At 43.3% G+C, this 12519-nt stretch overlaps 1 protein-coding gene across 1 annotated transcript in view; it reads right to left on the bottom strand.

The window, feature by feature from the left end:
• Nucleotides 1-539: 539 nt before the first annotated feature.
• kcnk10b (potassium channel, subfamily K, member 10b) overlaps nucleotides 540-12519 on the bottom strand; it is a 68977-nt gene continuing 56997 nt past the window's right edge. The window contains exons 4-7 of the mRNA XM_055160701.1: nucleotides 9542-9702; nucleotides 7598-7790; nucleotides 4660-4802; nucleotides 540-1148 (exon numbers count right to left, since the gene is read on the bottom strand). Of these exons, the coding sequence (XP_055016676.1) occupies nucleotides 540-1148; nucleotides 4660-4802; nucleotides 7598-7790; nucleotides 9542-9702 (1106 nt within the window). The remainder of the gene's footprint in view (nucleotides 1149-4659; nucleotides 4803-7597; nucleotides 7791-9541; nucleotides 9703-12519) is intronic.

Consider the following 12519-nt stretch of genomic DNA (forward strand, 5'->3'; position numbering starts at 1 on the left):
ACGTTTATACCCTCATATACCTCAGACTAATTTAGAATTACAAAATACACATTTTATAATTTTACCATGCATGGAATAAAACTACATTGCTTTTTTTTTTAGAGGTGTTTTTTAAATGGTATTTTTTAGGCAACCTCACATTTTCATTGTTTAGTCATAATATAAACTCTTACCAGTTTGACCAGCTCGTCAAAACAATGATATTTGCTGCATTTTTTTTTTTTTTTTTAAATAAAGAAATACAATTAATATGATGCAGAATTGAGTTAAGTATTTTAGCCAAGGACTTGGTTTCTCACTTTTCTGTTGCCCTTCCCTGCTCTACATTCTAAATTGTGTATGAAAAGTGTTATCTTGTACATGTAGCCAGGACCTCCGTCTATTCATTTTTTGGCAACACATCTCCTCCCCACTCTATGGCACGACGTCTTTATTTCCTGGAAGCATTTCAAAGTCCACATTTCTTGATTTCCCTCCAAGAAACTCCCGTCTTTCTGTCCCCAGTCTGCAGAATCTCTCAGTTTGTCGTATCTCCTCCTCTAGTCATCGCCGCGCTCTTTGGGTAAGAATCCGTTCAACTTGCTGCGCTCCATCACGTAAATGTTTGTGAGGCTTGTGTTCCCTTCTTTCGTCTCTCCCGTCTCCTTCATCGCTTCCTCGTCCTCCTCTCCCTCTCCCCCTATGGCACTGCTGTTGTTGATGCACTCGCTCGCCCGCCTCGCGTTGTCCGTAATGTTCCTCCTCAGCTCGCGGTTCTTGCGTTTTCCCAGCTTCCCCAGCGACCCGAACTTCAGGTTGAACAAGTTCTCCTCCGACGCAGAGGCCTCCTGTTGCGACTGGTCGGTTCCTTGGTTCTCGTACGCGCCCTTCAGCCGCAGGTTGTTCAGCTTGGTGTCGATGCTTTCTTGAGAGGAGGTTTTGAAGCGGCCGGCGTCCAGGCTCGCGAACACGGCGCGTTTCTCCGGCGACAGCATGTCCAGGGAGTGGGCGCGCTGCTCCAGGCCCAGCTGTCTGCGCTCCATGCTGCGGATGGTGGCGGCGCGCTGCAGCTTGTCGTGGATCTCCACACTGAGGCGCCGGCGAGTCTCACGGAACTCTGCGCGGACGTTGGCTTTCCACTCCGCCGCGTGGGCCTTGAACTCGCCGACCTGCAACAGAGGGGCAGCACTGGGTTAGGTTTGAAATGCACTTAGGCTACACTCAGACTGCAGGGTTTAATGCTCAATTCGTAGTTTTTTTTTTTGTTTTTTGGGTTTTTTTTTGCAAGGTTGTTCACATTTCCAATTAAATGCGACTTGTATGTGATCTCCAGTGTGAACTTTAAATGCCCCGTAAGTGTCCCACGTGCATATTGAGGGACACGACGACATCACACACAGCGATCGTGCTCAGTGTTTACAGAAGTCACCTAAACATGGATGCAGAATTGAGCACCTGGAGATTTTAAAGTTGCTGTCATACTGGAGCCAGAACATGTACAGCTTATTTGTTTAAAGGAGGAGACTGAGAAGGAGAAGGACGAGGTTTTTGGCCGTGGCGTTTTGTGGGGCAGTGGCAGCGACGTCCGTAGAAAGGAACGTGTGGATGCAGAGTCGCAGTTGATTGATATGTGCTTTGCTACTTCACTGCCACGGAGTTCAGACACTATTTTGGTGCGACGAGAAGAACGTTTGTGTACATTTGTGACGTGTAGGTGGGATGAATGTGACCTGGCCGTTCAGACTGAAGTCGCATGTCAAAAGATCTGATGTGTATCGGTTTTAGGAGCAAATATCGAAGTGGTCTGGGTCGCATTTGAAAAAATCTGATCTGTATCATTCAGACTGTCATCAGGAAGATCAAATACAGGTCACATGGGGTGAAAAAATCAGATTTGGGTCACTGCAGTCTGAATGTTGCCTAAGATATGTATGTAAGTAAGTCTTTATTTATATAGCGCTTTTCACAGACATTTTCTGTCCCCAAAGTCACTTTACAGAGCATTATTCAGCATTATTCATTCACTCTATACCAGGTGATGGTAAACTACTATTGTAGCCACAGCTGCCCTGGGGCACACTGACAGAAGCGCCGGCTGCCATGCCAATCCCTCCGACCACCACCATCACTCACACACACACCACTTTCATACTAGGCAATGTGGGTGAAGTGTGTTGCCTAAGGACGCACAATGATTAACTGACCTTGACTATCAACTGTTCATGGAGACCTGTAGCATGTTTTGGGTTGATGGGGGAAACCGGAGCGCCCGGAGGAAACCCATCCAGACACGGGGAGAAACATGCAAACTCCACACAGAACCCAGAACCTTCTCGCTGTGAGGCATGAGTGCTAGCCGCTCAGCCACCGTGCCGTGACAACATTCTGGGGGTGTGAGGGAGCAGTGCTTACAGTTAGTATCACGCCCCTAGGAAATGTTGACGGTATCAGCTGCAAAGTATCAATGGCATGATTACTTTTAGGCAACAATTTGGTTAGTAAGATGTATATACTTTGACTTGTTTTGGCTGCTATATCTCACAAAGTGGATGCTACCAGAACAAAACATGATTGAAACACACTTGTCAGGATTCTCAGACGGCCTTTAAACGACACATGCTTTTTCTGATACTTAGTGATAAACTACAACACGCAGTTCATTATTTCTCACATACAGGTCAGTGCAGGGTTACTTAAACATAATAATATATGGTCTAACATCAAATATCTAAATACATTTCCCCGTGTATGGCTACAGGTTCTCATTGGACTGGACATGACCAGGACCTAATGAAGCTGCAATCTTATTACAATGGATTTCAAGATGTAATTGCAGAGAACAACCAACAAATATACTGTCCATGTTTTCATTATGTAACATTATGGCATTAAATCCATGGAGACTCACAGGTGACGCCACCAGGTTTGGACCATGGTGGCGTCCATTTCATTACCCCAGACATAACTCCTGTGTTCTTTCTAAATCACACCTGAACTGCACTTCAACAACTACAATTAACAAAAACTAATTTCAGGTTTGTGATGTTGATGCGTGCATATATCTAACTTAAACACACCTCTACACCACCTTAAACTGCCTCTGGTTTATCATCATTTTTTTCTGCATTTATTTCACTTCTCTGCACCTCTAGGCCGTGTTTTGGCATCTTTTTAAGTAATGCACTGGATTTGAATAATGTTAGATGTATTATGCACAGTGTTGGGGAGTAACAGATTACATGTACCGGAGTTACGTAATCAGAGTACAAATTATGAGTAACTGTATTCAGTTACAGTTACTGTTTCAGTGAGTGGTAATTGGATTACAGTTACTTTGTTGAAATAAATGGATTACACGGTGGTATTTTCCTGTTTTCACATTTGGGACTATATCCCTTTTTCTTTATTTCTTGGTAATTCCACACATTGCCGGATACTAAACCAGGTCTAAACCAGGACTAAAACCAGGACTAAACCAGGTTCTAAACCAGGTTCTAAACCAGGTCTAAAACAGGATTTAACAGGACTAAAAAGGACTAAACCAGGTCTAAACAAGGACTAAACCAGGACTAAACCAGGTCTAAACAAGGACTAAACCAGGTCTAAACCAGGTCTAAACAGGACTAAACCAGGTCTAAACAAGGACTAAACCAGGACTAAACCAGGTTCTAAACCAGGACTAAAACAGGATTTAACAGGACTAAACCAGGACTAAACCAGGTCTAAACAAGGACTAAACCAGGACTAAACCAGAACTAAACCAGTTCTAAACCAGGTCTAAAACAGGATTTAACAGGACTAAACAAGGACTAAACCAGGACTAAACCAGAACTAAACCATATCTAAACCAGGACTAAACCAGGTCTAAAACAGGATTTAACAGGACTAAACCAGGACTAAACTAGGTCTAAACCAGATCTAAACCAGGTCTAAACAAGGACTAAAACTAGGTCTAAACCAGTTCTAAACCAGGATTTAACAGGACTAAATGATGCTGTGTGGACCGTGCTTCTTCTATCAATAATATTTTTAATACGGTTAAGTAAAGACTCGGCCCTTTCATTGTCTTTTATCAGACAAAACATCTTATGTTACGATTTCCTCGTCTTTGCTTCTCTACAGCAAATCAAGTAATCCAAAGTATTCAGATTACATTACTCACTTTAAGTAATTTAATGGATTACGTTACAAACTACATTTTGGTGTATGTAATCTGTAATCTGTAGGGGAATACATTTTAAAAGTAACCTTCCCAACACTGATTATGCACTAGAAATCTAATATTTTTGCAAGGAAACAGCTGATAATAACTTGCGCCAGCGTGTCTTACATATTTATAAGTAACCATCACTGGAAATACAGCGATTAATCACAGGGACAAGTCAGCGTTTGGTGAGAAATTAATCGTTTTGTTTTTTGCCGTCTTGTTTTTGTCTGAGTCTGTGTTGTCATACAGATGGACTCCAAAGCGAACCAGTCGAAACATGACTTTTGAGACTTCTTCTTTCTTTGATACAGAGGTGTTCAATCCAGTGGCCCTCACTCCAACACGTGTGATGAAGTCCACTGGAGTTAATGTGGAAAATGTGGGTGGGCCAGAGCTGCCTGACCTTTTATTTAGGGTCTGTTTATTCTGATAATGTAATAATGTGATCATGTAGTTAATCCAATGACACCCACCTCCTCCCTGGTTTTCTTGGAAAGCACCCTGAGCCAGTCTCCGATCATACTGAGGACGGCCGCGAAGTACGCCAGCCCCACCATGATCCACAGCCACACCAGCGGCTTGTACCAGTCCCGGTACTCGATGTGCTGGTTCCCTCCTGGAGACAGTGTAAGAAAAGGCAAGGTTTTAGTACACATGTTGCTCTGAAACTTTATATTTGTGTAAACAACAGGACTATAGGCGAGTTTCAATATTTTTGGTTGCATGAGGCAAGAAACACGATAGCGGTCAAACACAGTGCGTAACCTCGCATTTTATTCCCGATAATGGTAAATTCCTGCTGCATTATCGGATGCACAAATAGAAGCAGGGAAGAAGGAAAATGTCTTTTTCATATTCCGAGTGAAAAGAACCACTAACGGCGAATTAAACGGCTTTCAAACATCCGCAGAGCAAACGTAGAAGATCCTAGCAAACCGTGGACTCCAACAAGTTCAACACCACATCGAGACTCTTGGAGGTTTTCATCTTTTCTGCTGTGAATGGCCCAGGAGTTTCCACCAAGTCATTGTGGATATCGCCCAAGTGAATATTTGGCCAGGTAGTTGGCGATTCTGACCAGAAATTTGGTTTGGTCCACCTTTTGTCGGGGTTGAAAAGGGGTGATTTGGCTCCATCGATGCTTATGACCAATTTCTGGTCAAATGGTCTTGGGTCCTCTGCCGTTAGAGTGGATAAATAACCGGGATCAATACCCTTTACGTGCTTTCTCGCTCTGTCCATCATGTTGGATTAGTGTTTCTTGCCGCTGACCAAAATAATTCCCAGCATGTCAACAATGAAACTTGCCTATTGCGACCATTCTAATTTACAAGCACTTTTCACAACTTTTCAGACACCAAAGTGGAGTTTTGCTGTCACCGCAATGCCAACAACAACTAGCATGCTAAAGCGTACCTCCTGATTCCCGAAAATCTTCTATAATAAAGACGTGTTTTATTTCTCTGTGGTACTAAGACATAATAATAAATAACCGGGATCAATACCCTTTACGTGCTTTCTCGCTCCGTCCGTCATGTTGAATTAGTGTTTATTGCCGCCGACCAAAATATTGAATTCAAAAAGCAACATTTATCTAAAGCAGCTTCATAAAAGAAATGGGCCCCGTGACTTCTGATTAAGTCAAGGTAAGGCACACTTTATTGCCCCTGTTGGAAAATTGCTCCTCTGCATTTGACCCATGCTTCAATGCATAGTGCCACACCAGAGGATTCATCTCTACATCTTGAGCAACTTAGAAGGTAGTTCTGATCTTCTATCTATCTGGAGGATTGTACCTGTGGTGAATGTTTTGGGTTGATGAGGGAAACCGGAGTGCCCTGGAGGAAACCCACCCAAACACAAGGAGAACATGCAAACTCCACACAAAAAGGAAAGTGTGAGTTCTAGCTGCCATAAACACATTCAGAATTGTCCAACCTCAGATTAAAGTGAAACAAAACACAAAAATCAATGTTTTGTTTTGTTTTTTTAATAGTTTTGTCTACTGTTTCTAAACCTTTTTGCAATGTTTGTATATTTATTTGCACGTATGTAAAATATAACAATAAAAAAGGCACACTAGATTTAAAAAAAAAGTAGGTGCAGGAAGAGACCCCAAAGACTCTACCTTATGAATACATTGAAATTGAACATCATAGCTGTGCAGTACTTTTAAAAATTACACTTACGCCCCTTAGATTAAATAAATTAGATTCAAACACAATGAAACATCCCACAATTGAATGATTATCAAACTTTTATCAGGAAATATTAAACCTTCCTTTGTAGCTTTCTGTTTGAGTTTGTGCTGTCCACAGTGGCCACTGCACTTTCAAGTACTATGTGACATCACGCATGCCTGCCCTGACCACAGCCAGGTTTTTCTGATACAAACAGCTGGCTGCAGGGATGGAGTTTGAGGTGTGGATATCTGTTTAGACCAATCACACTGTTTCTTATATCCCATCTAGACCCTGTCCCTCCACCCCCTCACTTTCCATTTTAGTCCTCCAGACTCCACTGCTCCTATCCCCTCATTCTTTCCTTTAGTCCTCCAGGCCCTCCTCCCCTTGTCATGCTCCCCTTTAGTCCTCCAGACCCTCCTCCCCCCTTTAGTCCACCAGACCCTCTGTCTCCTTCACTCTCCTCCTTTAGTCCTCCAGATCATTCTTGTCCGTCCCTCACTGTCCCTTTTAGTTCTTCAGACCCCCCTACCCCTTCACTCTCCCCTTTAGTTCTCCAGACCCTCCTACCCCTTAACTCTCCCCTTTAGTCCTCCTGATGGTTCTTGTCCATCCCTCATTGTCCCTTTTAGTCCTCCAGACCCTCCTACCCCTTCACTCTCCCCTTTAGTTCTCCAGACCCTCCTCATCCTTCACTCTCCCCTTTAGTCCTCCAAACCTCGCCCCTCCTCGTCTTTCATTGTCCCTTTTAGTCCTCCAGACCCTCCTACCCCTTCACTCTCCCCTTTAGTTCTCCAGACCCTCCTCATCCTTCACTCTCCCCTTTAGTCCTCCAAACCTCGCCCCTCCTCGTCCTTCATTCTCCCCTTTAGTCCTCCAGACCCTCCTACCCCTTAACTCTCCCCTTTAGTCCTCCTGATGGTTCTTGTCCGTCCCTCATTGTCCCTTTTAGTCCTCCAGACCCTCCTACCCCTTCACTCTCCCCTTTAGTCCTCCTGATGGTTCTTGTCCATCCCTCATTGTCCCTTTTAGTCCTCCAGACCCTCCTCATCCTTCCCTCTCCCCTTTAGTCCTCCAAACCTCACCCCTCCTCGTCCCTCACTCCCCCCTTTAGTCCTCCAGACCCCGCCCAGTTTTAGCGGCTCGATTTGAGACGTGGCTGTGGGCGGGGCGGAGTCTTACCCAAACGCCCGTCGTAGTTGCGCGGCGACGGCGACAGTGAACCCACCTGCCACGTAGTCCCCGATGCCGACGGTGGTGAGGGTGATGACCACGAAGTAGATGGCCTCCAGCGTGCTCCAGCTCTCCATGTGCTTGAAGATGACCGCGGGGATGGTCACGAACACCACGCAGCCGGCCAGGATGAAGAGGATGGTGCAGGTGACGCGGATCTTCGTCTGGCTGATCTGACGGTGCTTTTGCTGAGTGCAGAAATAGGGCATGTTACAAAAGAACTCAGCGCTGGAGACGTGTGAAGAGGATCAGGTTTGGTGAGTCACCGCACAGTCTGAACACGGAGCCGAGCGCTGGAGTTTGAGACATCGTTTTGAAAAGTGTTTAGTTAAAGGTACGCGGTGTAACTTTTCTGATGGAGGATCTGACACATGAAAATTGTGCTTAGCTTTGTCTGAAATGTTCCACAGTACCACATTAAATCTTTCTGTCTTGTTTTTATTCAATTATTCAAACTACTGTATTTTTCAGACACTAAGACGCACTTAAAATCTTTTCATTTTCTCAAAAATCTACATTTCGCCTTATAATCCAGTGTGCTTTATAGTCCGAAAAATACGGTACTAAAATATGCATTCATATATGAGTGGGCTCGCCTCTGCAGAGATCTGACATGGTGTTATCCCCTGCTTGTCTTCACATTTAATGTCATATCCAGGAACACTGCAGAACAAAGCAATAATTTCTCCATGGAGCTTGGCCGGTGCACCTTTTTTGTAAGTTTTACACCCAATTGCGCATCTATTTGACCATTTTGGACCATTGCTTGCATTCAACAATAAAAGTATCACACTAAAGTCAGTTCAGGGTTAAAATTAGGTTAGATTTAGGAGTCAGACCCACTCTACATGGTCCTGGTGTTTTATTGCACTATTTTATCCATAAATCACGATATGAACGTTAATAACAGACCAATCAGGAGCAGTCTTTCTCCAAGTTTGATTGACAGCTATCACACCTTGTTGCAAAAGCCAAACCAAAATTAATTGCTATAACTGCAAGCTTCAATTAGTATGAATAATATAGCAACCATCAACCCACTGCTACACAGTCTATGGCAGAGTCCTGCACGAATCCATTTTTGGAGACCCACACCTGCACATTACAGCACCACATCCATGATTATATCAAAGTTAAATCCTCACCCGCCTCGTAACATTCTGCCCGTTACTCGCCCGTGCCCGTGATAAATCAGGGTTAGCCCATTAGTCCGACAGCCCAATAGTTCAGGACTAAACCAGGACTAAACCAGGACTAAACCAGGACTGAACCTACGCCGTGTCATCAGCGGATTATAAATATAAGCACGCCATAATCTCAGAGCCAATCGTCAGGACTGCACCAGGACTGAACCAGGACTACATCAGGACTGGATCAGGTTTAAACCAGGACTAAACCAGGACTGAACCAGGACCAGGACCTCTGCTGATGGTTTTATGTAATGAATACACCAAAGTCTCTGTCAGCCTGGTCCATCGTTCTGGGAAAAGACCCGGAAATGGATCTTATTTCCAGGGCAACAGACGTCCTGGATGCATGTCAAGTATTTTTCTCCCATTTGTCGTTCATTTCATTCACCTGACCTGCCCATGTGTAATCACTACCTGCCCGCAAATCCGACCGTGAAATTCCAGAACGTTAAAACCCACCTGTTTCAGCAATTATTTGAGGATTCTAGTCTATGGTCCATGTGTAAATGTGCAAAAGAAGAAAGAGATCTGCACTGGAGTTCATTGAAGCTCCCAAGTTTTTTTTATTTCAATGACACCACAATGTGACTTTTCTTCAGACATGAAAAAGTCTGAGTGCTGGAGACATGAAGAAGTCTGAAGAACTGCAGTGCGGATCTTTTTCTTCTTTTGCACAGTTTTTGTTTTTGGACCCAGCGCGCAGTCACAGTTTTTGTTGGATGTGCATGTCTCTATCTATCTAAATGTACCTTGAAGATCTTCTCCACTCTGAGGATGCTCTTGACAAAGATGGTGCCCAGCTGGTCCCCGATGCCCGCCAGCAAACAGCCGAACAGGGGGATCCCGAAGATGGCGTAGAGGATGCAGAAGATCTTACCCCACTCTGTGCTGGGGGCGATGTTCCCGAAACCTGTCACGAATCAAACAGACGAAGCCAAACGTTAGCTCGAGTAAGAGAGAAGACAACATGTACGCAAGTAAGAGGACAGTTACAGAAAATTATATTACAGTAAAAGCAAGAGTATAATAAAAAAATACTAGTTTATTTATGTAATTATGTGCTTTTGTAATCAGTCTTTATTGTGTCTTAGGCTACGTTCAGACTGCAGGGCTTAACGCTCAATTCAGATTTTTTTGTGAAATCTGACGTTTTTTCGAGGTCGTTCACATTTCCAATTAAATGCGACTTGTATGTGTCTCCAGTGTGAACAGTAAACGGCCCAAAAGTGTCCCGCATGCGCACTGGAGACACGACGACTCTGTGTTTACGGAAGTTATCCAAAAAATGGAGGCGAGCATCGAGCACCTGGAGATTTTAAAGTTTCTCTCGTACCGAAGCCAGAACATGAACAACTTACTTGTTTTAAGGAGGAGATTGAGAAGGAGAAGGACGAGGTTTTTGGTCGTTGTGGTTCAGCGACTCCGTTGAAAGGAACGTGTGGATGTGGAGACGGAGCCAAGAGTGTGAGTGGTGATGTGCTTCACTTCAGTGACACGAAGTTCATTAAGAATTTTCACCTACTTCAGCTCAGAATAGTGACATTTGTGTCTTGTTGATAACGCATAGGTCGGATGAATGCGCTTTGGCCGTTCACACTGAAGTCGCATGTCAAAAGATCGGATATGTATCGGTTTCAGGACCACATATCCAAGTGTCCTGGGTCGTGTTTGAAAAAATCGGATCTGTGTCGTTCAGACTGTCATTAAAAGATCAGATACAGGAACATAGAGGCCAAAAAATCGGATTTGGGTCACTTCAGGCTGCAGTCTGAACGCAGCCTTAGATTTAAAGTGGTTCCAACTCCCCTAACTCCTAGTGTATTATTATCACAAAGTTGCTCTAAAAGAATATACAAAAAATAAAAAATAGCGTCCTTGTTAGAATATTAATTTGACATTGACAGAAAACCTCCCCGATGGCTCCAAGTGTCACAGTCGTTCATTACCAACGCTGTATAATTATGTCTTACGCAACAGAGTCTATCAGAAGAGGCTTACGTAACAGCGCCCCGTGTGGCAGAGGCTGGAGGTGAGGCAGTAATAATTATCGCGTCTTTAGACAAAGTGACATTAATTATAGACTGGTACTGTCGAGCCAGGCGGGCACCACGGGGGAGGGCGGGCACCGCTGTGGGGAGGGGAGGGCGGCGTGAAAGTGTTTTGTAACAGAGCTGTTTACATGCAGGTCGTGTGAGTCAGCAGGGATCATGTGATGGATCTGCATGTGGTCAGAGGAAACTATAGAGTGTTTAGAGTTGAGTTAAGAGCTACAAAGTGGAACTGTCGTAGAGATGCTTTTTTGTATACTTAAAGTTTTGTTTCATTTCTGCATGTTTGAGTTGAGTTTTATGGATTCTCTCGTGTTTTGGAGATTTCAGCTTTATCTAGTGTCTTCTTAAGGACGAAGTGTCCAGTCAAAAAGCCTGTGGGGCTAAACATTTTTGAATATAGGGAAAATGGAAAGTGTAATTACCTCCGCCAAGGAGGTTATGTTTTTGCCGGCATTTGTCTGTTTGTTTGTTTGTTTGTCTGTTAGCAACATAACTCAAAAAGTTATGGACCGATTTTGATAAAATTTTCAGGATTTGTTGGAAATGTGAAAAGGAAGAACTGATTTCATTTTGGTGGTGAACCGGAAGAAATCCTGGATTCTGGATCACTTTGAAATTTTAGTTAACATTGTGGTAAATGGGGCCAAAAATTTTGTTTCTCAATATCTCGGTTAATTATTGACCAAACCCCATGAAATTTGACTCAGGGATGGACAATGGGATCCTCTTTCATATTCCAAATTGAAAGATATGAGACAAATATTTATGGAAAACACAATTAATATGAGGGGGACTGTAGTCCTTGGCGGAGGTCTGCGCTCTCTGACTGCTTTTCTAGTTGGGTTTGTTTTCATTCTGTTTTCTAATTGGACAATCAGCATGAGAACCTAACACAAAATGTAAACAATAAACATTTTCACTTGTATTGCATTTAATAAGTGATGTAATGTGTGTTACTTTACATCTGAGTTTGTATAACCCTTATTAAAGGTATAGTATGTAACTTTTTTAGGGGGTGGCACATTACCTGCATGATTCCACAGAGATAGGTAAGTTTAATATCATACTGTGGAAGATCATAGCCAAAGAAACAACATTTCCATGGAAACAGGAAGGAGGAGGCCCTCATACAGCCCTAATGAGAGTCAGGTTTGTGGAGATGCAGGAAATAGAGGTCAAAGGTCAGTGTGGCAGGACACAGAGGACAGGGTTGCGGGGAGCATTGATTTCCTGAGTCCTAAGATAAACCACACTTGCAGTCAGTGTTAATCCAGCGTCAGAGTAAGGACGCATTTTAAGTTTTTCTGTGTAACAAAAACGTACTTTAGTTTAGTTTAACCTAGTCTTTAACCCCTTAACGCTGACTGTCATAAATATGCGACAAACCATTTGGATCAAGACATAAGCCGACATTGCAGCCACTTTCCCCCAATTTTGGTTGGTGCATATGCAGGACCTTCCCTTTTTACTATAGTCAAATTAATAATCTCAATTTAATTTACCATCTACTTAAAGGCAAAAACACACACAAAACATTTTTTATATACATCTATATAAATTCAGGCATTTGGGGTTTAATATTGGCCATGTTGAAATGATCAGAACAGGTTTGGAGAAACAGTCTGGACTTATAAATGTGGCAGATGTATTTTGTTGTCTAAATAGTCTGTTACATA

Source organism: Boleophthalmus pectinirostris, unplaced genomic scaffold, assembly GCF_026225935.1.
Source record: "Boleophthalmus pectinirostris isolate CB_2022bp ecotype Guang Dong unplaced genomic scaffold, ASM2622593v1 HiC_scaffold_10, whole genome shotgun sequence".
NCBI lineage: Eukaryota > Metazoa > Chordata > Actinopteri > Gobiiformes > Gobiidae > Boleophthalmus > Boleophthalmus pectinirostris.